The following is a 27,405-nucleotide window of genomic DNA, read 5'->3' on the forward strand; positions in this document are numbered from 1 at the left end:
AGGAAGAGGGGGCGGGGGAGGAACTTGTGTGACCCTGACAAACTGCAGCCATCCCTTGGCAAAAAGAGACATACAGAGTGACATGGAATCTGATCCACTTGTTATTTCTAGTGAATCTTCGCATAGCTGCGAGGGGAAGGCTAGGTTAAGGGCTGGCTGAAAAAATCTGTGGTGCGTGGTTTCCAGGAACCTTCTATACCAATGGATCACCAGGCCTGATGTCACAGCAGTTAAGTCATACTTAAGAGCAAGTAGGTTCTAACTCCCATAGTGTCAACCTATCATTTTTCATGAATCGTTGCACGTAAGTTCGCTTATACTTCCTTCATTAAAACAAAAGAAACTACATATCAGCAGACTTTGAAGGCTTAATGGTACCGATCATATGCCATGTCATCCTCAGACCTTAGGTATCATCTGATAAGGATATGGAGTGGCATATGGTCAGCACACTCTCTCCCAGCTGTTGTTAGTTTTTGTGACGAGTGACACTACTTCTCAATCAAGTAGCTCCTCAATTGGCCTCGCAAGAGCCAAGTGCACCCCACTTGCCAACAGCACTTGGCAGACCCAAATGGTGACCCATCCAAGTACCAGCCAAGCCTTACAGCACTGTCTTTGGTGATCTGAAAGGAACCAGTGTTACTTCTGTGGCAAGACCTTTGGCAGTTCCTTCGCTGAGGTCACAACCAATCCACTCCCTCATTCTTGTCCAAGCCATATTAATGTTCCACCTCCGATGACCTCCAAGCTGATGGGGTGTAACACTTGTAACCAACTTTCCTTTTTTTTTTCAAATATATGCCATAGCACACAGAAAAGTTGTTACGTGATGCCATCAAATGAGACTTGTTAATTGCTTTGAACATATTTTGATAGTCAAATGGAAGTACTGTCATCCACAGCAGATTATAACACTTTCATTCCAACACTTCTGCTACGTAAAAGAATCCATGGAATCGTGAATTCTGAATATTCAGACAGTAAAACAATCAGATCCTCTCCAAACTTATATTCGTTTTCTTGCCATAGAAAGGCTAGTCCACATTAAGAGGAACCAACAACAGAGATTCATTTGTTATTTGTACATATACAAGTAGCATTTAAAGGTGTCACTTCATTTCAAGTATTTCACAACCTTAGTGTATAACATTCAGTACATGTAAGTGAAATAATATGCCTTTTTACACCACAAGGTTTTCAGTTAATAAATACTTCTATGAGCTGAGTGTATGGTAATGTATGACATAAAAACATTGTTAATAAATTGCAGACCAATGTTTGGGGTTATGCATAAAATGTATCCACCAGATTGTAGTCTTTAACCAAATGAAAAATGCTACTACAGTCCCTGGCCAAATTATTAGACGCACAGCACATTTTTAATGTTGTTGTTGTGGTCTTCAGTCCAGAAACTGGTTTAATGCAACTCTCCATGCTACTTTAACCTGTGCAAGCTTCATCATCTCCCAGTACCTTTGGCAACCTACATCCTTCTGAATCTGTTTAGTGTATTCATCTCTTAGTCTCCCTCTACGATTTTTACACTCCGCGCTGCCCTCCAATACTAAACTGGTGATTCCTTGATGCCTCAGAATATGTCCTAGCAACCGATCCCTTTTTTGTTATTACAATTGGAAAGGAAGTAGACACGCCACACATGAGTGGCCATTTTCCATCCCTTTTGATCCAAGGTAAAACAGCATGTTCATTGTTATAGAAGGAAGACCGACTTAAAACCAAATGAAGCCTCCACTCGATAATCGAGTGTCTGGTCTCAAATTTTCTAAAGAGAATATGATAACTTCTACAGTATTATTTCAGTGGTACAGGGTGGCACACGAAAAACCGGCATGAGTACTAGACTACACACTGTCACCCACCAATCGTCATCTATTGTTTTGAAGTAGTTGTTTGCATTAGCTTATTTTTTATTTCTTCACCACCTAATTATTACATGTTTATCTATTCTGCTCATAGCGGTCAAAAAATCCTGCATAATTGGCAAGCAGTCTGTACTCGGGGCCAGTTTTTCACACACAACCTTATATTATTTCACTACAATCAGTCACATAACGCTACAGTTGGCTAAATGAGAGGTTTTGCAGAATCACGGAAATTGCTTCTACAAGTGTGTGAGAATTCTGTAATGAATAAAAACTACGTACTCCAGGTGGGAGGCAAGTGCCCCTCTTGGCATCTTCCATCCTTCAGTCACCTATGTTACTAATTTTCAATTTTTCATTACAACCATATACCATGCACAAATGAACGGTGAACAAGTAAAAATGAACGGTTCCCAAAAAAAGGGAGATCACCAGTGAACTAGTTCTCAAGGATGAAGGAGTTTGCCCATCTCTAGTTTCCGCCACACCATCCATAAAGCAAAGTTGGTTTTTCATTTTCCCATAATATATCACCTTGTTGCCCACACTACTTAATGCCATGAAAATGTGGACTGAATGAACAATGAAAGGCATCAGCCAAGATGCGTCCTTGCACTTAGTTGGAAAATGTCTGATACGAGGTGTGACACACAGGAAGAGGACTTGATGATGCAGATCGATGCTCGTAATTCTGTGTGTGTGTTTGTGTGTTTTGTTCATGTGCCTGTCTGCCGGCGCTTTCCTGCTTGGTAAGTCTTGGAATCTTTGTTTTTAATATATTTTTCCCATGTGGAAGTTTCTTTCTGTTTTATTTACAATACTATTACCTAATGTGACTGAGAATGGGACCTGTAATTGTCATAGAAGTGATGTGCATTTTCAAACAAATCATTGGTTGATGAGGCAATGGGATTCATACTGTGATTAACTGGCAAGGTATCTGCTGAGCCAAATGTCATGTTATTGTTCGTTGAGGAACAGGAAGAATTATTAAACTGCAATAGAGAGGTAGAGTGTGGATACTCCAGGTGAGTGAACTGGTGTGTCAAGCTCTCTCCTTCCTGTCCTTGGGAAGAGTGTAGCTAGCACCATCTTCAGCATTGCTTTTGTTGTTGGCTGGAATTTTCTGAACATGTCAGCACAACTGAGAAACAAGTGATCTATGCCATCAAACTATGACTTTGTCAACTGCAGGGTTTTGGGATGGATCATCTGGGGCTGTAGATCCAGCTTTCATTTTTTCCCCAGGAATCAGGGGTGGCATTTGGGGGGAGGTTGGATCCACTTGCATTTTACATAGCACACTTTCACTTTCAGATTCAGGAATTTCATCATCAAGTGATCAAGAATCTTCAATATCGACATTTGGTATATTGCTGATTGTAGAATGGGATCAAAGCGTATCTTTCAAAAATTGCATATGTTCACTCCTTGGCCACTTGTGATACTTTCTGACCTGTCCCGTTACACCTTTTAAGCTTTTCTTGTGTCTCAAATAACTGTCTCATAAATTTTTCCATTTCAATTTGGCTTCATCATCTAAATCAAATTTGAATGTAAACTACACTCCTGGAAATGGAAAAAAGAACACATTGACACCGGTGTGTCAGACCCACCATACTTGCTCCGGACACTGCGAGAGGGCTGTACAAGCAATGATCACACGCACGGCACAGCGGACACACCAGGAACCGCGGTGTTGGACGTCGAATGGCGCTAGCTGCACAGCATTTGTGCACCGCCGCCGTCAGTGTCAGCCAGTTTGCCGTGGCATACGGAGCTCCATCGCAGTCTTTAACACTGGTAGCATGCCGCGACAGCGTGGACGTGAACCGTATGTGCAGTTGACGGACTTTGAGCGAGGGCGTATAGTGGGCATGCGGGAGGCCGGGTGGACGTACCGCCAAATTGCTCAACACGTGGGGCGTGAGGTCTCCACAGTACATAGATGTTGTCGCCAGTCGTCGGCGGAAGGTGCACATGCCCGTCGACCTGGGACCGGACCGCAGCGACGCACGGATGCATGCCAAGACCGTAGGATCCTACGCAGTGCCGTAGGGGACCGCACCGCCACTTCCCAGCAAATTAGGGACACTGTTGCTCCTGGGGTATCGGCGAGGACCATTCGCAACCGTCTCCATGAAGCTGGGCTACGGTCCCGCACACCGTTAGGCCGTTTTCCGCTCACGCCCCAACATCGTGCAGCCCGCCTCCAGTGGTGTCGCGACAGGCGTGAATGGAGGGACGAATGGAGACGTGTCGTCTTCAGCGATGAGAGTCGCTTCTGCCTTGGTGCCAATGATGGTCGTATGCGTGTTTGGCGCCGTGCAGGTGAGCGCCACAATCAGGACTGCATACGACCAAGGCACACAGGGCCAACACCCAGCATCATGGTGTGGGGAGCGATCTCCTACACTGGCCGTACACCTCTGGTGATCGTCGAGGGGACACTGAATAGTGCACGGTACATCCAAACCGTCATCGAACCCATCGTTCTACCATTCCTAGACCGGCAAGGGAACTTGCTGTTCCAACAGGACAATGCACGTCCGCATGTATCCCGTGCCACCCAACGAGCTCTAGAAGGTGTAAGTCAACTACACTGACCAGCAAGATCTCCGGATCTGTCCCCCATTGAGCATGTTTGGGACTGGATGAAGCGTCGTCTCACGCGGTCTGCACGTCCAGCACGAACGCTGGTCCAACTGAGGGGCCAGGTGGAAATGGCATGGCAAGCCGTTCCACAGGACTACATCCAGCATCTCTACGATCGTCTCCATGGGAGAATAGCAGCCTGCATTGCTGCGAAAGGTGGATATACACTGTACTAGTGCCGACATTGTGCATGCTCTGTTGCCTGTGTCTATGTGCCTGTGGTTCTGTCAGTGTGATCATGTGATGTATCTGACCCCAGGAATGTGTCAATAAAGTTTCCCCTTCCTGGGACAATGAATTCACGGTGTTCTTATTTCAATTTCCAGGAGTGTATATGATTATTATTATTAAGCCATTGCATGGGTCAGAAACAAGTGATATGTATAATTACAATAATAAAAATTTTAAAAAAAAGAAAGGATGGAAATTAATACACAGATTTTACAATCAGCAGTTTCCAGACCATCACTTTTTCTTTCCACTTGGGGCGTTCCAACTGTTTCCAAGATAGTGAGTGAAGTTTGTAGAGAAATATGGAATATTTTATGGCCAAACTGTTTGTCTCCTCCCATGCCACAGATGCGGAAACAGCACAATGGGCTTTTCCAAACTCTTTTGGAAGCATAGATGGCAAACACATCAAATTAAAATGTCCGAATGATAACGGATCTGAGAAATATTATTATAAAAACCATTTTTCACTCATTTAGCATTGGTGGACCCAATCTACAAGTTTACAGTCGTTGACATGTGAAGTTATGGATGAAATAGCGACAGTACTATTTTTGACAATTCAGCATTCTACCAACAATATTGCTGGAAGAACAGTTCTACCTCCAATATCTCTGCCTGACACACACGTCCCCATTCCTCATATTATCGTTGATGAAGAAGGCTTTGCGCTTCAAACACACCTAACGAGACCATATCCAAAAGCCAGAATGATCTTCTGATCCCAGAAAAAAAAAGTTTCAATACACAGCTCTCTTGAGCACGCCGTGTCGTTGAAAATGCATTCAGTATATTAGCTATGAAATGGCATGTATTTCTGAGAACCATAGATACAGGTAAGTCAGTTGCAGACTGCATAGTTAAAGCAGCTTGCTGTTTCATAACTTCAGTACAATGAAGAATGACAGTGAACATTCAGCTAATGATCAAAGTGAAGGAGTCATACAGCCTATGCAAGTGCTGTTGCCAACATATGCTACCAATCCAAGGTGAACCCATGCTGCAATTCACATCTGCGGAAGTTTTACTGGTTATTTTGTCAGTCGGACATAACTTCAACAGACATTATTTGTAATACTTGTATGGGGTACCTAATAATAAGTAATAACTACATAATAAAATAATTTTGTGAAATAATAACATATTCGTACTTACTAGTAACATTCAGCTCCTCTGCAATCATGGCCCATGTTTCTGCTGTTTTAACTACATTTTTGAAGAACTGGTGTGAAGTGTTGTACAAGTATGTGTACTTTCTCACATTTTTCTATGAACCATTGTTTCATCTCCCACTTGAAAAAAGCCCTTGTCGAGCTGATGTAAATTGCCTGGACCGCGCAAGACTTTGTGATTTTGTACAAACATGTCGTCTACCGCCGCAATCAAAACCATTTCACTGTGACATACCACCCCACGTGTGACAGGGGTAATGCAGTGATGCATTGTACAAATGTATCACTGGATCACGGCAGGCAGAAACACACTGTGTCCTGTGTGGCAAAGCATTAAGTCACAAAACTGCAATGTGACTATAGCACTCGCCTAATACATGCCTTGATATAAAACAAACTAGAATGTTTGCATTACAACAAGACTATTTCTTCTTTGTCAGTCACAGCATTAGGATAGGACGTATCACAGAAAACCCCATTGTTCCATTTGATGCACCCTTAGTCATGATGTCTCTCCCTGCAATTTCTTTGATGACTAAGAGTAAGAGGAATGCTCTTTTTCATTTACTTGTAATAGCTCTTAGTGCTTGTAATTCAAAGAGTCACAGATACAACATTCTCTCATGTATCATATAAAACTGATCCTCTGATTTGACCACTATAAGCCTTAATTGTCAGTTTTCATTTTGATTATAACGTAATTTGTAATTATTTCATAAAGACACTACACAAGGCAGTGCTTCAGTTTGTTACTGTTGCAGTCATTAGTCTGAAAAAGGCTTTGGTGCAGCTCTCCAGCCTACATCCATTTGAACCTGCTTATTGTATTCAACACTTTGTCTCTCTTTACAATTTTCCCCCGTTTTCAACTATCAAATCAACTATTCCTTTGTACCTTGGTGATGTGTCTTTTCAACCTGTCTTCCTTTTCTAGTAACAATATGACACATCACAGAATACCCCACAGTTTCATTTTGTGCCCCTTAGTCATTACGTTTCTCCCAGATTTTCCATTGTTGATTTTATCCTTCATTTCTTTAGCCTAGTTCAGCCATAAAGCTCTTTTATCCCCCAAGTGATTCAAGAAAGAAGGAAGGAAGATTCAAGTTTAACAACATGTCAACAACGAGGTCATTAGAGACGGAGCAAAACCTTGGATCATTTCAAGGATTGGAAAGAAATCATGGTGCCCTTTCACAGGAACCTTCCTGGTATTTGCCTGGAACAATTTTGGGATATCACATCATGGAAACCCTACATATGGGTACCACCTTGCTTGGTCCAATGCAATTAGATACCTCTTCAGTTACTCTATCCACCCATCTAATCTTCAGCATTGTTCAGTGACACTTCAAAAATATGTATTATTGGTTTGTCTGTATTGTTTATTGTCCGTGTTTCACTTCTGAACAAGATCTCATTCCCAACAAATACTTTCAGAAAAGACTTCCTAAAACTTAAATTTTATTCAACATTAACATATTTAGCTTTTTTATGGAAAAATTTATTGTTTATCTGAGTCTACAATTACGTACTTTTTACTTCTGCTGTAATCAATTTCTTCTTCTTCTACTCTTCTTAACTTCATGGAATAGGTCTACAGCTTCACTACAGCATTCTGTTTCTTGTCACTCTACGTCTCTCTTTCTTACTGGTTTATAACTGATTTCTTGCTTAGCTTAACTGTCATCAGTTATTTTGCTACTCAAGAGGTCTAAGTTTTCTACTACTATTTTCTATTCTTATTCTCTCATCATTATCTGATTTAATTTGACTGCACTCAATTACATTTACTTTATTTTATTGTAGATTCATCTTATAACCTGTTTCCAAGACACTACTCACTTCATTAAACTGCTTTACCAAGTCCTTTGCATCTCTGACAAAATTACTACATCGTCAGAAAACCGTTATGTTTTTATTTCTTCTCCCTGGACTGTAATTCTCCTTTTTTTCAATTTCTTCTTTGTTTCTGTTACTGGTATCTCAGAGCACAGAATGAACAACATGGTGCATATGCTACAAACTTTCACTTCCTTCTCATTTGCTGACACCCTTTCATGTCCTCTGACTCTTAGGCCATATCACACTGAGGCGATATGATATGCTATACAACTAACAATACAACACTGAACCAACTCACATTGGTAAAAATAAGTAACGTTACTGCCATCTTTGTAATTAGATTATCGGAAAAACTTTTATTTTTCGTATAAAAAAATTAACAACTATTGTTATGGAATTCGATTATGAAGAAATTACTCAGGTAAAAAAAAAAAATAAACCACGATTTTGTTTTTGCATCTTATCATCTGATATCACAGTTTGATAATGAACTGCTTTTCTTTTTGCCATTGTCCATGGTTCTTGTGCTACTTCGAAATTAAATAAAACAAGGTGCCTATTTTGAAAAGTCTGCAATAAGAATGCAGTCGCTGGCCAGTTTACATTTGGTGCATTTTAGGTCAAACAATGCCGTGTAATAAAATGGAGCTAACACATTGAATTCATTTTCAAAGCTGGAAGGACAGTCATACTTCTTTCCAGTCTCTTTTAAGTCGACATATTTTGAAGTTGTCCACAATGAGGCTGACAGCAACGTACCACATGCATGGCTACTGGTGTTTGCTGTGTCTCACTCCTTATTGTATCACTTCTGCAGGACCACAAGTGTTACACAGCTAACAGTTGCATCATATGCTCTCCACTGCAACACGTTGTATCGCGTATTGTTTTTCCTCTATTGGATTCTGGTTTTTGTGCGCATTCTGGCTGATCTTTTGCTTCCTGTGTTTTATCTCCAATAACTTTATAATTCCAAGAAGTATATTTCAGTCAACATTGTAGAAATTTCTTCTAAGTCTACTAATACCGTAGCTGGGGGTTTGCCTTTCTTTGCCCTTTCTAAGATAAGTCATCAGGGCAGTACTCCATTAATGATGTATACATGACTGCAACAGCTTCTACGAGCCTTAAAAGGATAGTGGAATATTAAGATAGGGAAGAGAGGTCAGGCAAGAGATCCCACAGCACCAACATTATTCTCAGCAGCACTACAGGAATTTCTAAAATGGGAAACAAGAATAAATATGAGGTGACTGAACACAGCAGAATCACCTTCACATTGCTTACGACATTCAACTGAACCTAAACTTGAATGACTAATGGAGGAAGAAGTTAACCGAGGAAAAGGATGTGGAAACTTCAAATGTGATACCAGAAATGGTGGAAGCCATGCATTAGCAAAATCTGGAGTGATTTTAGGGGACTAGAGAGAAACATAAATATGAATGGCGGACAGGGATTTGAACTATCTCTTCCAAGTTTTTGTGCAGTAGCAATGCTTTCAGTAAAAAATGTAAATGTACAGCAGAGAAGGAAAGTTGCCACTCACCATATAGCGGAGAAGCTGAGGCGCGACTGTTTATAAAAATACAGTTCGCCATCATAGGATGACGGTTAAAACTGCGGAGAGCACGCCTCCACTCATGAATTGCGTCACAGCATGCCTCAGTCCACCAAGGGACTGATACACGGTGCAGTACAAATGAAGTGCGAGGAATGGAATGTTCTGCAGCGGTAAGAATAATGTTTGGAAGGTATTCTACCTGTTCATCACAACTGGGCAAATGTTGTTCAGCAAAGGTCACCTGGGAGCACTAAAGCCTCCAGTCAGCCTTAGAAAGCTGCCAGTTGGGTTTTGCATGAAGGTGGGATAGGAGTCAACAAATGGACAGTACATGGGAAAGCGTCACTCGAGTACGTGTCAGAGACAACAGACCACTCGAGACGACAAGCAAGCTGGGGAGTGCCGAACGGGAGGTCTAAATGGTAATAGGTGTGCGTGGAGTCTGAAAGGAACATGGGTGCTCCACTGTTAGGGTAGATGAGGTTGAGTTGATTGAGAAGTTCAACCAAGAGGGCATCTCTAAGTCAGGTTCTAGAAGAGCCCCAGAGAGGATGGTGTTTGTTTGTTTTGTTTTGGGGTGCAAAAACAACTGCAGTCATATGTGCCCAAGTCAAAACCATAGATCTCTAAGAAAGAGAGGAATTAAAAAATGACTATACATCAATCCTAACTGACATAACAGAAGACAGCTAAAAACAGGCATGTGGAAAAGGGCTAAAAAAGACACCATAAAGAAATGGAGGTCCAAAAATAAAACTTATATGGCCTTCGCCATATTGCTTTGGCAGATAAAAAGTAAAACGCAGTCAACAGCCCACGTGTTATTCGCTAAAACGGCCAATAACTCAGATGGTAAAGCCGAACAGGAACATAAAAGGTAAAAAAATGGAGATTCCATCAGGAAGTGGCAGACAGTTAATACTTGGGTGCAATGTGTACAAAGTGGTGTGGTAGCACCACATAACAAATGACGATGGCTAAATAGGCAGCACCCAATAGGCAGCCGAGTTACTAACCTCCTCCCAGAGGAAGTTTTCCACACCGCTGGGGGAGGGGAACACCACCTCTTGGCAGATGGCAACAGAGAGATCATAAGAAGGAATATAGGTACTTGTGGGCTGAGGTACTAGACTGCACCTTTGGCAGCAGTGTCAGCAGCCTCGTTTCTTGGCAGACTGACATGACCAGGAACCCACAGAAACATCACACTGGCTCCACCAAGAGTGAGCAGTTGACAGTTTTCCTGGACCTGCTGCACTAAGGGATGGGCAATGTATAGTGTATAGTGCACATAGACTGTGTAAGGCACTGGGTCTGAACAGAGGACACAACTGAAAAGGCTGTGGCACCGGATGTACTCTGTGGCCTGATACAGGGCGAAGAGCTCAGCTGTAAATACTGAGGAGTGTGCCGGAAACCTATAGCTAAAGGCATGCGTGCCAATGATGAAAGAACCCAACCCCAAGGTCAGTACGAGAGCCATCAATGTATACAAAGGTATTATTGTGAAGTTCCATGGGAAGGTTGTGAAACTGAAGGTGATAGACCAAGGCTGGAGTAGTGTCCTTAAGAAGTGAATGAAGGCCAAGGTTAGCACGGGCCACTTCACGAAGCCAAGGTGGCAAAGAGTTCACACCCACAGGGAAAGATGCAGGTAGTGTGAAGTTAAGCCACTGTAGCAAGTGCCGAAAGCAGACTCCAGGAGGTAACAGATAAGAAGGATGAGCCCCATTCTGATAGTCAAAGGAATCTTCAAAGAAGAAGGCATACAATCGGTGGCCCCACGCATGGCAGACAAACGGTGTGCATACTTGTTCAGGAGAAAGTCACGGTAGTAGGACAGTGGTAGTTCAGTAGCTTCAGCATACAGACTCTCAATCAGGCTGGTGTAAAAGGCACCCATGGGCAAACGAATGCCACGATGGTGGATTAGTGTTGAGACGGCGTAAGAGGGATGGGCGTGCAGATGCATAAACAAAGCACCCATAGTTTAGTTTCAAACAGACAATGAACCAGTACAAATGGAGGGGGGTGGTTTGATCAGCAATCTGGGAAGTACCATTGAGGATACGTAGGACACTGAAAAACCATGTACAACAGGCTGCCAGGTAAGACACATGGAGGGAGCAAGAGTGTTTCCTATCAAGCGTGAGTCCCAGGAATTTCATAGTTTCAATGAACATAAGGGCAACAAGCCCAAGATGTAAAGATGGTGGAAGAAACCACTTGTGTCACCAGAAATTCACACAGACGGTTTTGTCAGTGGAAAAGCAAAAGCCATTGTCGACGCTCAGGAGTAAAGATGATCAAGACACTGCTGAAGACGCTGCGCTGTGAGACAGGTCCATGGAGAACTGCAGTAGATGGCAAAATCATCAACAAAAATGAAGCCAGAGATGTCTGGTGGGAGACAGGCCATGATAGGGTTAATGGTGATAGCAAAGAGGACAACACTCAGGACGGAACCCTGAGGCACCCTGTTTTCCTGGATAAAGATGTCCGACAAGGCAGAACCCCAAATACCCTGAAAACTTGATCTTGTAAAAATACTTGAAGGAAACAGGGCAAACAGCCACGGAAGACCCATGCGTAAAGAGTACGGAGGGTACCAGTTATCCAGTGGGTGTCATAGGCCTTCCCCAAATCGAAAACCACAGCCGCAAAAAACCATTCATGACATGGGTCAACAAAGAAATGAGATGGTCAACTGCAGAGCGCTGCGCTTGAAATCCTCACTGTGCATTCGTCATTAAATTCTCGAGACTCGAGCCACCATACCAGCCGGGCATGAATCATGCGTGCCATCACCTTGCAAATGTAGCTGGTAAGGCAGATGGAGCAGTAGCTAAAAGGAAGATTTTTGTCCTTACCAGGCCTATGTATAGGTATGGAGGTGGGCCTATGTATAGGTATGAAGGTGGCTTCACGCCAGCATCCGGGGAAATGTGCCCTATGCCCAGATGCGGTTGTTGTACGTGTCAAGCAGAAAGTACTTGCCCGCAAGAGAAAGGTGCTGGAACATCTGAATGTGGATGGCGTCAAGCCCTGGGGCGGAGGATCAGCATAAACTAAGAGCATGATTGAGCTCCCTCGTAAAAGCGGCATTGTAGCACTCACGAGTCTGAGAAGAGAGGGGTATCGCCCGAGCCGCCTCCACTCGTTTCCGATGGAGGAAAGCAGGGTGATACTGGGAAGAGCTCGAAACTTCCACAAAATGGTGGCCCAAGGTATTGGAGATAGCAATAGGGTCCACGATAACATCGTCAGCTACTGAGGCCGGAAACAGGGAATGGATCTCGGTCCCAGACAGCTATCGGAGGTTGGCCCGCACGTCAGAGGAAGGGGTAGAACTGTTAAAAGAACTTGTGAATGAAATCCTGAAAGCTTGTTTGCTATCCCAAAGAACACTGCGATGCTTTGCTCGCATCTGTTTGTAATGAATGCAGTTTGCCACCATAAGATGACAGTTAAAAATGCGGAGAGCACGTCTCCTTGCGCGAATGGCATTGCGGCATGCATCAGTCCACCAAGGGACGGGGAAACGACGTGGTAATGTGGAAGTGTGAGGAATGGAATATTCTGCAGCAGTAAGGATAACATTGGTGAGATAGTCCACCTGGTCATCACAACTGAGGAAATCTTGCTCTTCAAAGGTCTCCAGGGAGGAGTAAAGCTGCCAATCAGCCTTAGTAAGCTGCCATTTGGGCATGAACAGGGATGGGGTAGGAGCCAGCAAATGGATAGAACACAGGAAATGGCCGCACAAGGTGTCAGAAAGAACGGACCACTCAACATGATGGGCAAGCTGGACGGTGCAAAAGAATGTGTCCTCATGGGACTAGGTGTGCGAGGAATCGGAAAGGACAGTGGGTGCTCCAGTCTTAAGGCAGAAGAGGTTAAATTGGTTAAGAAGGTCAGCCAAGAGGGCACCTCTCTGACAGGTCCTGTAAAAACCCCAAAGGGGATTATGCGCTTTAAAGTCACCTAGTAGCAAAAATGGGGGAGGCAGCTGCCCTATAAGCTGAAAGAAGTCTGCCCGGGTGACACTGAATGATGGAGGGACATAAATGGTACAGAGGGAAAAAGTCAGGCGGGGAAGGAAAAGATGGCCTGCAACAGCTTGAAGATTGGTGGTTAGGACTGACTTTGGATGTCATCCTGTGTGAGCAGCACGATGCCCCCATGAGATGGAATACTGACCTCAGGGTGAGGGTCAAAACAAATTGGGAAGTAATGTGAAAGCTCAAAGCAGTCATGAAGTTGCAATTTTGTTTCCTGAAGGCAGAGTACAAAGGGATGCTGTGATGCTAAAAGGAGTTGTAAATCCTCTTTGTGGGACCGAAAGCCGTCAATGTTCCATTGGTGGACAGTAATGATGAGGAAGAGATGTAGAGTTGTCAACTCGGTGGCTGCCGAGTGACAGCCGGTGTCGAGTTGCTACTACAGGGCACAGGAGCAGGAGGATCCTGCTCCATGGGGTCCACAGAAGCGTCGGCATGCTTGTACGGTCAGTCTGTGGAGTCCAACGCTGAAAAACGGTTGGTGGTGCGCACCAATGATACAGAGACCGGCCAGGTTAGAGTACCACGTGGTCACGCTTACAATGAGGAGCTTTGAGTTGGCAAAGGCCAAGACTGTTTGCCTTTGGTGGGCTTTTTTGAGCCTAACCAGTTAGAGGAAGACTCGGGTGGTGTTTGGCTTGAGGGATGGAGGAAGTCTTCACGAGAGTACTCCTCCTGTCCTTTCCGGCCTACCAGTTGTGTAGCTGGTGACTGCGCCCCTTGAGGTGGGAGTTTGATGGCTTGTTGCACAGCTGGATGGGAGAATGGTGATGCTACATTGACACTGGGCAATTTGACAACCTCAGAGGTGAATTTTAGGTTGTGTGTCTGCGTACCCATGTCCTTCATGGAGCGAGGGATAACAAGACCAGACCTCTAGGTACCAGAAGAGAGAACACAGGATTTGTGACTAGCCAGTAACTTGCGAGCTACTGGGTAAGGCACTTTTCCCTTTACCCGAATCTCTTGGACAGCTCGCTCTTCTAGATACACAGGACAATCCCAGGGAGGGAGAGAGGCATTCCAACATTTCTCGACACCGAAGCACTTGCATGTGCTTGTGTTCGTCGGTCAACACTTTTGGGATGATTTTGGCACACACTTTTCTCATGTTCAAATCTTCGGTCACAATGCGGAGAACGGTTGTTTTTGATATGTTTAGAGTTTGTGCTATCAATTGAAGGATCAGCTGTCTGTCAGAGTTCAAACAATAGCGCACACGCGTCACATTTTCATCGTCTTGTTCAGTTGATGGCCGTCCACTGCGAGGTTCGTTGGTGTTTTCCTCTCAGCCCTCCATGAACGACTTGTGCCATCAGAAAACGTGTGATTTGGACAAGCAATCATTCCCAAAGGCATGCTGAAGTAATGGAAATGTTTCGGTGGTGGAATTCCCAAGTTTAACGCAAAATTCGATAGCGTACCATTGCTCTGCAGAACGATCCATTGTGGCGTGTTACATAAACTCAAAAGGGGGTTGACGGAAATGCACGTCCCGACTCTCCAGCACCTCACAGCCGAATAAGCCAAAGAGTGTTTTGAAGCTAACTCCCCTCCACTTAGCCCAGCTGGTTACAACATGGACCACTGTGTCAGAAAAAAAACTGATCGCATTACTTATGGAACGCACTCTGTACGTACTACTCATCACCCAAGTTTTGAATAATGGGCCATCTTTATTTTTGTGCTTAAGTTAAGGGAACTTCTGCAGCTAAAGAAGGGCACTTGAAATCAGACCAACACAAAAACCTTGTACATGGTTATAAGCTAGGCGAGATACTGCATACGCTGAATCAGTAATCTTACAACAACATTACAAAAATACATAACATATGCTGTAAAAAAATTCAAAAATTTTGTAGTTTAATGTTGCCTTACGATGAGTCAATGCCTTGAATAGTTATTTCTCTTTGCTTGCTTTCCACCATATCATGTGTAAACATCGCATTGAAATAGGGAATAGTAGCCGCAAGAACAATTCGGTGGGCACTGTAGGACTGTGAATCAACCTGAAATTCAAGCAGACAACACACCATTTCAGCACATGCATATTTTCCAGAAGGATTTAATAGTAACAGTAATAGTAGTAGTAATAATAATAATAATAATAATAATAATAATAATAATAATAATAATAATAACAATCAATAAAAAAGTGAGATGCTTACTAAGTCACCAAGAGTCGGAAAACTGGTCTATCCATTATATTGAATTAAAACACTGTAAAAGGGTTTCCTTTGACACTAGTTGCAAGTGCTGCATCATGCTGCACTGGAATTGACCGAAATTGGATGCTGTAACATGAACATCAGACGGTGCCGATACAGGTCCACATGGAGAAGGGGTAGTTATAGGGCTCAAAACTCATGGACTGGAAGTCCAACTTGATCCCCTCCATGGTGGTACAGTAACGACCAACCACTAGATACTTGGCTGGCAGTGGTGGCAGTCAATGCAAAATGCTCTGCCATTGTCCTTGCAATGTCTCCAGGTGTTGTTTGGAGACACACCTGTTTCAACGATGCCACCACAGGTAATCGACTGCCTTTACCGGAAATCCTCTTGACATCTTCCCATACTGTTGTTGAACAAGCGGAATGACTGACAGAGGCCAGGAATGCTTGTCACGACCTTTTCTGATCTTCTTGATGACGTGTTGCAGCCTTGGCCTTGCCAACGGAAAAGCTGCAAGGTTTCCTATCACTGGACAGCACTTAAACAGGATTGCCACTAGTTTCCCCAAGTGAAATTCACTTATATTTCCCTGATTTCCAGATAAATTTTAGCATGTTTCCCTGACAAATTTTGAGGTCTCCAGGATAAGGTAAGACGTAAGTTGACAATCCATCTTTGCAGCTATGGCAAAAAAAAAAAAAAAAGTGCAAACAAAGAAATACCTAAAAAAACCTTGCATGCAGACGGCATTTCCTGATGTGTGCAAAAGTCTGAAGTATTAACATCAACACCTTCTGTAATGACCTGTTTTTAGATGGAGAAAGCAAGCCAAATGGTGTATGTGTTTCATTAAGACCACTGATGTTATTTTATTTCAATAAAACAAAACACATTTGGTGACAAAAATACGCGTTACCCTGGAGTCGCAGGACAGATTTAAAGTACCTTAACTGATTTCAGAAATAAACCTCAGAAAAAAGTAGGCCCTTTGAAAGAAGTGTATAAGGTACGAAAGAATTGTGTAACCAGACACCGTAGGTGACCACCAATAAAATGTTGGTTCTACTATGTTTGTTATTCTCGGTTATTACCCACTGTGTTATACCTATTATTTCACAGGTATTGTGATGAAATCCATTGTTCATGGCCTGTGCCCGTTGAGGAGCAACGTGTTCTGGGTCCATGGATAAACCTCAAGAATCTGCTGAATTACACCACACACAAACAGATCCAGCCTGTGGGCAGATCGGTGAGACTAGATTAATGGGCCGGACGTGCACATTAGTGGGAACAGAAGAGCTTCAGACCCGCGGGCCCAATTCATTAAAGGTACCCGCAGAAACTGCCTGCGGTTTTGGCCTATCGCAGAAATCCACTTGTGTGGCCAGCTATTCCTAAGTCACAGACAGCATGTTGTTGAAACGACACCATGGTGATCAAACCATTCAACAACAGATAACTTCTTCAAACACTCTGAGAATCAATAATAATGAGGATGGGTAGCAACTCACTGTAAAGATGATCACTGACCCACAGACCAACACACAGAAAAGACAATCATTCTTACAACTAATTTTTAACCCATAGCTTTTATCAGAAAGCAAGAGCACACACACATGACTGCTGTCTCCAGCTGCTCTGACTACAGTCTCTGAGAATCAGATCCAAACAAATGACTCCTCACACCTCCCAGCCTCTCGTTGGCAGCTGCTAGGCTAGAGGCAAGACGTGGTGGCAGCACTGACATCAAGCTGACGGGAGTGGTAGGAAGGGTAGAAGTAGTAGTAATGAAGGAGTACGGAAGCTGTGCATGTACACAGTTTCTTCCAGCCAGTGACCATGCATGACACATTAGTAAACAAATCATTTCATCTAATGAGACAAAAATTGAGATTTTTCCAGTGTTTTTTTCAAATTTCCCTGACATGTTTGTAATTTCCTGATATTTCCTGATTTCTAGAACCTGTGGCAATCCTTTAAACCTTTGCAGAGCCGAAGATCTGATCTGGATTAGTCAACACCACTCAATCAGTCCACCAAGGGACAGAATGCCTCTGAAGATGACCTCATGACTTTGGGGTGGAGAAGCCAGTGTGATGGAGGATTAACTCGTGTGATGTGGTCCACCCTCTCCTGGATGCTGTCAAACACAGCCAGCTGGCTGAACAGCATCCATCTTTCTCTGCTGAGCATCCATTGTGGCTGTGTCCTTTCTAGGAGAGTTCCATCCAGTAGGTGAATCCAGAGTGGGATGTAGGTCACCAGAATGAAGGTCATCAGTGACTTCCCACTAAATAGAGCTCACCAGGGCTGGAGAGCAGAAAGAGGGCTTGTTGGCTGAGGATGACCCAGCCGCAGCACATAAATGAGTGGAAGTGCTGTGTTCAGGTTACAAAACCCGACCCTGAGGGCAAGAAGAGGTCAAGTCCCACAATACATGATAGGCACTTAGGTCTCCCAGTAGGAGAGACGGTTGGTGGAGTTGTTCTACAAGATCTGCGAGAGATGGAGGTGAATACCTTGAGCAAACAGTGGTCCTCTGACACACATGAATTTCAACTGCAACATTTAGAACATCAGTAGCCGAAGGGGGGCAGTGGGGGGGGGGGGGGGGGGGGGTGCAGATGAGTAATAGGCATTATTGACAAACACAGTAATTACCCCTTGGAGGCAGCAAACGTGGCATGGGGGTTGGGTGCAGCATGGCCTTGTAAATCTTTTTGGCCACATCATACAATATGTACTTCATAAGTTTAACCTCTCTTATCTCTCATTCTTCAAAATATATGCTTCAGTCCCTACTCCAAACGAGGTGATCCCCAGAGAAATTACACACTTTGAAAGAGGAGAACAAACGACTCCTTTGTGGGTGGCCTTGCCACATTTGCCCCAAGTGGCTTCTCCCTTACATCCAAAACTAGTGTGTCCAAAGTGCTCGCGTGCAAACAGCACATTGGTTTGGGGACATAAGGCTGCACATTAAAATGAAGAAAACCTGCCCTGACATACTTCGAGAGCTTTGTGCTATTGAAAGTGAGGATGAGTGGGTCATATTTGATCAGTAACAATATTATGAAAAGGAAAACTGCCACCCACCATATAGCAGAGATGCTGAGTCTAAATGACACACACACACACACACACACACACACACACCACACACACACACACACACGAGCGCGCGCGCACGAGTGCAAACGCAACTCACACACACAACTGAAGTCTCAGGCAACTGTAGCCACACTCTTAAGACTGCAGTCATGTGTGTGTGAGTTGCATTTGTGTGAAAGAGTGTGTGTGTGTGTGTGTGTGTGTGTGTGTGTGTATGTGTGTGTCATCTATTTCTGATGAAGCTTCATTTGCGACAGTCTTTTTGTTGTGCCTATCTGCAACTCAGCATCTCCGCTATATAGTGAGTCGTAACTTTCCTTTCCATAATATTGTTACATTCCATCCTGGATTTTCCATTGTTTGATTATATTTGATCAGATCGCCGTCTACCCTTTTCATGATATTCTGCACATCAACAGTACCTCCTTGAGTCCAATCAATTTTCAGCTCATCTTTGGAAATGCCCATCAGATTCCCATATATAACGGCATTTTTGTTGCAGTTCACGATGGTGTGGAGCTCAGTTTTAATGTTCTCCAAGGCTTTTCACTTTCTGCAGGTCTACTGCTTGTTGAGAATGAGAGGTTTCTATGAATAGTGTCCCACTGCGTATCTGAAAACAAATTTTAATGTTCTTGCTATACCCTCTAACACATTTTAAATGTAGAAAGGGGGAACTTTCACAAAGCTTTCTCCTCTTCTTTTAAAACGCATTCTGACTTGCAGCATGCATTGTTACTAAAAATGGAACTACTCTGAACAAGTCCAGGATCTGGAGGCCTCATCACAAAAAGCCTCTTGAGCAATGGGGTGTTGGTACCTACCAACAGCCCTCATTCCGCTGGAGAGGTGGAAGAGAAAATTTTGAGGTTCCATCTCGAACCCATGAGCAGCTAGGGAAAGAACAGTCCACTCTAACAGAGTCCCACTTGCATGATTAACGTACAGCAGTTTCCCCAGAAGCTGCCCACTAATGACTGTTCCCTAGGGTATACGACAGGGTTGTAGTCTTTCACCCCTTATGTTTACTACATACCTCGCAGAAGCAAAAAGAGGATCAAAAGTGAGATTAAAATTCAAGGTGAAAGGATATCAATGACAAGATTCGCTGAAGACATTGCTATCCAGAGTGGAAGTGAAGAAGAATTACTGGAAGTGTTAAACGAACTGAGTACAGAATATGGACTGAGAGTAAACTGCGAAAAAGACACAAGTAACATGAAGCCACAGAAATTAGAACTGGTGTTCACAAAGTGGATGAAGTAAATTACTTCTACTTTGGAAGAAAAATAACACATTATGGAAGACATAAGAAGCATACTAGAACTGGCAAAAGGGGCATTCCTGGCCAAAAGAAGTCTACTGGTATCAAACATATCCCTTAATTTGAGGAAGAAATTTCTCAGGCTGTAGTTTTGGAACACAGAACATATAGTAGTGAATCGTGGGCAGTGGGAAAACCAGAATGGAAAAGAATTGAAGTGTCTGAGATGTGGTGCTACAGAAGAATGTTGGAAATCAGATGTACTGATAAGATTATAAGTAATGAGGAGGTTCTCTGCAGAACTGACAAAGAAAGGAATATATAGAAAACACTGACAAGAACAAGGGAAAGGATAACATGCAAGGTAATGTAATGTTCACTATTCAGTTTATTCTTATTGGCTTACAAAAATGCATTTTACCAGACTGGAGGGGGGGGGGGGGGGGGGGGGGGAATAAAATACATATAAATAAAAAGACAAAAAAAACTAAACACACAGTGCTCATGAAATAAGCCGGTAGAGGCAGCAGGTAGGAAGTATGTGTAGCCTATACCTAATTACTCCTGGACCTATTCTACACTCCTGAAAAGTGACCAAAATTATTATTTCATTGGAACATTGTCAGAATAAAAACTTCCTGGCAGATTAAAACTGTGTGCCCGACCGAGACTCGAACTCGGGACCTTTGCCTTTCGCAGGCAAGTGCTCTATCATCTGAGCTACCGAAGCACGACTCACGCCCCGTCCTCACAGCTTTACTTCTGCCAGTATCTCGTCTCCTACCTTCCAGAATACACTGCTGTCCTGCGACTGATCCTGAGAAGATTTTACGAATGAAATTTGCTGAGGAAACAGCATTCCCACAAAGCAATTTCTCAGTTAGGATGAGTAGGAAACTCTAAGCATTGCTTGGATATTCCATGTACAGTAGTACACACCTAGGATTTTTAAAAGTTTAAAATTTGGTACTTTTATACATTGTTTGAAAAGGCTGGACTTTTTACTGTATGGCAACAATGGGTTATGGCCCATTATTGCTTTCCCTCCATAACTTGTAGCCATATTTATAAGGCCATATGTTTTTCATGTGATGAGAGTGTGAATTATTGGAGATTTTGTTCATTCACATCAATTAACTGGCAGGTAAGAATTAGCATATCAGTATTTATATCAGTATTTATATTAAAGTTACATACCCAAATTATTGCATAAAGAGTACAATAATGAATCTGGTAAATTAACAGTTAGGATAAATAATATAATACAACATCATGAACTTTCATGTAACATGAAACACTTTCATGTAATTAAGTTTTTATATGAAGAGGGATGTTACAGTCAACTTTATCTTGTTCAATAATTTACTTCTTTGTGTGAATGTGTAACTAATATCACTACTAAAGATTTCCCAATCTCGACCAATATCGTAAAAACAAAAAGTTAAATGTGTAACGTGAGTTACATCATTTGAGTCACAGATGTATTATTTTAAGGTTAGAAGAAGAGGATGCCCTTAATATCAGCAAAGACAGAGCAGAAGGAGGGAAATGTTAAACAGTGAAGAAAAATATTAAGAAACTAAGAAGCAGCATCTGGACAAAGCTAGAAAAAGCCACCAGGAGCAGAAAGAAAAGTTTCTACTATTGAGTCAACATAAGCAACGACTGTTATTTGAAGAAAGAAGAGCTCAAACTTGGGAGAGAGTTAGAAAACATGGGTAACATAAGATGCAAGATCAGCAACCTAGTATAGCTGTTCTGTCACTGTATAAGTCACATAGTTATCTGGATAAAGCTGTGGCGCAAACCAATCAATTCTTGGCATCTTCACCACAACGTAAAGTCGTAGTTGTCTGTAAATTGTTCAGTAACTTATGTGAAAATGCATCAAGTGGAAAGTCCAAAAGACCCAGTCATGGGAGTAATCCACAAAACTGAGATCTTAGTTCTGAAACTAGAGACTTGATAGTTGGTTCCTACTGTCGCCACAATGTTAAGTCAACAGTCATCGAGCAGGAAGGACACAATAGTAATTAGAGAAAATAATGAGAAAAAAGACAGTCCATATTCATCAGTTAGTCATGTCCATCATGGAAACATGTGAGGCATTCAAACATGAGCAAGCTGAAATCTAAGATTGCACAAGTACGCCCACCACATGTTCGATTAAGCAGCTAACTATCTCATAACGTATGATTGTGAAATATCATTAAAATTTTATAAATGCCATCAGCAGCCTTCATAAGACACATGATAATATTCCGGCTTATGGCATAACGATTTGTATCAACCATCATATGTCAGCCACAAAGTGAGCTTTTGTTGGCAGAATGAATGTAACACGTGTCAGAATATTAGAGGTTTCAACAAAGCCTACAAATTGATGTGCTAGAAATTGTGAATTTATTATGGTATGTTTGGAAGATAGAAGAAAATGGCTCTAAAATTATTAAAAACAAAGAAGAAGGCTCCACAGCTGATAAGTGAAATTCACAGTTTCTACAATTCCTCAGTTTCTTCTTCATTGTTATACAAAGACAGCTCAATCTGCATTATAAAAAAGAAATGGTTCTGAGCCAAGGTTCCAAGGGCTGCTACACATTGATTTTGTTGAAAATTACACCTGTTTTTATCAAGATGAGGTGCAAAGTGCACATTGTGCAGAAGTTAGTATTTTCAGTGTCAATGTGACATTCATGTTCTCACCACCCAACTGTTTTCTTTCAGACAACTTAACCCATTCCAAGGATACTGCAATTGCATTCATTAGCAAAGTAGTGTCAGCTATACCTGAAAATGTGAAGGTAGTTTCACAATCTGATCAGATAGACCCTCCTCACACTGCTGTATCTCAGTTTCGATCATTGCATAATGTGGAAATTTACTGGACGTTATTTGCCACGTTCCATGGTAACGGAGACGTAGATGGAATTCATGCAGTTGCAGAACGACAAGTGTGGAATGCAGTAAATAAATGGAAAACTCAAGGAATCAATGTGAAACTTAATCTGGTTCAAATATTTTCTTCAGCATATTCACTAGCAAATATAAAAAGCACTCAACGCTTTCATTACATGGAAGGAGTACATATCTGCTGTCTCCAAAGAATTTCTCTGCTGCAGATCATTATACTCAATAAACTATAGAAAGTGTGAAAATTGGAGACTGGTACAAAGTAGAATATGACTCTAAATTCAATGCTGGAGATGTACATGCACTTTTTGAAAATTCTTAGCTAATCGGTGCAATGGAGCTTGCTGGTCACTACTGGAAATGACCTGTAAAATGTGATGAAGTACTGTACACAGCGGAAGAAATTAAATTAATCCACCTAATGTTGTCAATGCAAGAGGGTATTTTCAGTTCTCTGACTTTTACCTGAATTTACAGTTTATTTTCCAGATGTCATTCCTATAATTTTTTGTAGTGTTTAAAAAGTGAAATGTTGATTTTACGTTCCTCTTACTTGGTACATAATGTCTTTTTTTCTCTGCCTTGCAGGAAAAAAGTTTTTCCAACAATAAGTAGCAATTAACATGACTCATGTAACATTGAATCACATGGTTGGGTTTCTCCCCCCCCCCCCCCCCCCCCCAACGTATTACAATATTTCAAAGTGATATAAAATTTTTAGAAATCTGTACCTGTATCATTTGAATGCCAAACTAATATGCATTTTCTGCGATAAAAAGCAGATACATACTCCTAATGTTTGAGGGCAACTTTGACCTAAAATTTAAATTAGGATAGATTGTATCAAATTTGTAATGTAAGTCACAACATAAATTACATTCTTTTTCTGTAATCTTAATGCTCTTCCCTGCTTAAGACATTTGTCTCAATAACACAATATATGATGATGATTTACAAAAGAAAATATGGGTTTATAGATTAATAAAAAACCAACATAACAAAACACAGATTTCAAAATGTAACACGAGTCACCATGGGATCTCCCTGCTACAAAACATTGTCACTCAGCTGACATCCGGGGGCAGATTTTAACAAATTTCAGACTATAATAATTTACTCCTATGAAACAAGTTACAGTTGGTGCATGCTTCTGTTGAGGCATACCCTTATTTGTGTGGGGAGCTTTTCAAAAGAATGTCCACTACTAAAAATGTCAGTAACCATATAAAATTGGTATAATATGCCTGTACAATATGTGTGTGGATATATGTAGAAAAATTAGTGATGTAAAATTCAAAACAATGATGTAAAATTCAAAACAATGATGTAAAATTCAAAACAATGATGTAAAATTCAAAACAATGTAAACAGAATTTCTTTAATCAATTTAGCATGTATACCAAATGCCAAACAATACTGTCTTAGAAGTAATGACCTATGGTCTGGTTCAAATTTTACATTTTCCCCTCTGTAACCGAATGAAATTTTATACACAGGCCTAAGGCTGTAGTTGTGAATATGGCTAGAGTAGTTCCAACAGATGTGTTGGCTCTGGAATTCCATCCTAATGTCACACTTGTCAATATAGCAAACATTATATTACAGCAAGAAAAAATACCATAACGTTTCATCTCACAATCAGACACGTCATCTAAAATAACATCAGCCAGAAGATTCATCAAATATAACTTTTTTCCAGCCTCACATTTAATTCACTTAAGTTTCCTCAGACTGCACTTTCCATAAACTTGCCCACTTTGCTCCAACATTTGAAAGTTTCCTGTTCAACTCAGTTTCTTTCCCTGTGTCCTAGTACATGTTGTTGATTTCTACGTTTTTTCTTATCCCAGTTTTTTAAGGCAGACATCTTCAAGTGTGAAGCTTCCTTCACTTGTGCTTGCTTTTCTGGTGTAGACATCTCATGACAGTTGAAAACAGTTTGATTTTTTTCTGGTTTTCTTGGTTCACATTCAGCTGTGCCATTCACTTCAGCAAGTAAAGAACTCAAAAATATGTAGGTTATATATTGTCTCACTAAGCTAATTCATAACTGTAAAGAAATTCTGTGACATTTTCCTTATTAAAAGCTAGTCATTTATCAAATAGCATTAAAAGTCTGACACAGCAAACCAGCACTTAAAAACAAAAGAATATCTGAGTGACACGTAATTCTAGTCAATAAATACAATTTAGAATTTGACACAGTAAGAAAAAAAAAGTATGTCATTTCCATAGTAGGTATTTTATAAACATTTGACAAAGCCTGCAGTAAAAATTTGTTGATTTGTATACGATGAGTGGTAGTGGTGGTGACAGATTATTATTAGCTTAATATAAAACACATTATTTTCTATTAATATGAAAACAAGGTAGAATAACAGAAACCACACAGATCAGCAGCTTCTGAGGCTTCATGAATATTAAAGCAGTTGTTATGAAAATCTGTGCTAAATTTTGACAGGTTGCAGAACACAGGAAACTGAGAACAGAAAAGGTGACAAGTAATCACGCCATCAGTTACCAGGTTTTTATGCAGTGTGCGTGCAGAGGCTCCAATTATGAAAATCTCACTGCAAGAAAAGTTATGATTTTCCTATTTTCCTAAACAGAAAAAAAATCAAGTATAGAAATTGGGAAATGCATGTCTTAAAAACAGTGTACTGATGCATGCATATCTAAAGTCAGTTGTAATGCTTCATTAACGACTGATTTGTTGACATATTTTCCCTTTAACCATTGAAGTCATCAAACAATGTAGAGTCTTTAATGCGAAAGCAGCAAGCGTGAAGTGCGCCTGTATTTGTAGAATATAACTATTAGGATCTGTCTACTTCCATGACTTTTCGGCAGCAATTTATCCCATTACTTGTCATTCGTTTACTCATCAAAACAATTACACTACCTTTAACGTCACGTCGCATAATTTACCCTGCCGCCGAATTTCTTCCATAATAGGAAACCCTTGAGAAAATAAGTCCAATTGCTGAAATATAATACATTCTTCGTTTTCAGTTTCGGGCTGCATCACTACTATCAATATCCTCACTTTTCAAACAAAATACACAATTTAATTTACATTTACAACATTGCTGCTACGATTCGAATTTACGAACCGGAATCGATAGATTGATGGATCGAACTCGTGGTATCGATTATTCATTATATAACTACACTCCTGGAAATTGAAATAAGAACACCGTGAATTCATTGTCCCAGGAAGGGGAAACTTCATTGACACATTCCTGGGGTCAGATACATCACATGATCACACTGACAGAACCACAGGCACATAGACACAGGCAACAGAGCATGCACAATGTCGGCACTAGTACAGTGTATATCCACCTTTCGCAGCAATGCAGGCTGCTATTCTCCCATGGAGACGATCGTAGAGATGCTGGATGTCGTCCCTGTGGAACAGCTTGCCATGCCATTTCCACCTGGCGCCTCAGTTGGACCAGCGTTCGTACTGGACGTGCAGACCGCGTGAGACGACGCTTCATCCAGTCCCAAACATGCTCAATGGGGGACAGATCCGGAGATCTTGCTGGCCAGTGTAGTTGACTTACACCTTCTAGAGCACGTTGGGTGGCACGGGATACATGCGGACGTGCATTGTCCTGTTGGAACAGCAAGTTCCCTTGCCGGTCTAGGAATGGTAGAACGATGGGTTCGATGACGGTTTGGATGTACCGTGCACTATTCAGTGTCCCCTCGACGATCACCAGAGGTGTACGGCCAGCGTAGGAGATCGCTCCCCACATCATGATGCCGGGTGTTGGCCCTGTGTGCCTCGGTCGTATGCAGTCCTGATTGTGGCGCTCACCTGCACGGCGCCAAACACGCATACGACCATCATTGGCACCAAGGCAGAAGCGACTCTCATCGCTGAAGACGACACGTCTCCATTCGTCCCTCCATTCACGCCTGTCGCGACACCACTGGAGGCGGGCTGCACGATGTTGGGGCGTGAGCGGAAGACGGCCTAATGGTGTGCGGGACCGTAGCCCAGCTTCATGGAGACGGTTGTGAATGGTTCTCGCCGATACCCCAGGAGCAACAGTGTCCCTAATTTGCTGGGAAGTGGCGGTGCGGTCCCCTACGGCACTGCGTAGGATCCTACGGTCTTGGCGTGCATCCATGCGTCGCTGCGGTCCGGTCCCAGGTCGACGGGCACGTGCACCTTCCGCCGACGACTGGCGACAACATCGATGTACTGTGGAGACCTCACGCCCCACGTGTTCAGCAATTCGGCGGTACGTCCACCCGGCCCACTATACGCCCTCGCTCAAAGTCCGTCAACTGCACATACGGTTCACGTCCACGCTGTCGCGGCATGCTACCAGTGTTAAAGACTGCGATGGAGCTCCGTATGCCACGGCAAACTGGCTGACACTGACGGCGGCGGTGCACAAATGCTGCGCAGCTAGCGCCATTCGACGGCCAAGACCGCGGTTCCTGGTGTGTCCGCTGTGCCGTGCGTGTGATCATTGCTTGTACAGCCCTCTCGCAGTGTCCAGAGCAAGTA

General features: G+C 42.4%; 1 protein-coding gene across 1 annotated transcript in view; it reads right to left on the reverse strand.

Annotated features, from left to right (window-relative positions):
* LOC126349211 (kelch-like protein 18) overlaps positions 1-26,000 on the reverse strand; it is a 140,849-nt gene extending 114,849 nt beyond the window's left edge. Inside the window, exons 1-2 of the mRNA XM_050002411.1 lie at positions 25,780-26,000; positions 15,293-15,423 (exon numbers count right to left, since the gene is read on the reverse strand). Of these exons, the coding sequence (XP_049858368.1) occupies positions 15,293-15,423; positions 25,780-25,902 (254 nt within the window). The 5' untranslated portion in view covers positions 25,903-26,000. The remainder of the gene's footprint in view (positions 1-15,292; positions 15,424-25,779) is intronic.
* Positions 26,001-27,405: the final 1,405 nt, after the last annotated feature.

The sequence above is a fragment of the Schistocerca gregaria genome, chromosome 1 (assembly GCF_023897955.1).
Source record: "Schistocerca gregaria isolate iqSchGreg1 chromosome 1, iqSchGreg1.2, whole genome shotgun sequence".
Taxonomy (NCBI): domain Eukaryota; kingdom Metazoa; phylum Arthropoda; class Insecta; order Orthoptera; family Acrididae; genus Schistocerca; species Schistocerca gregaria.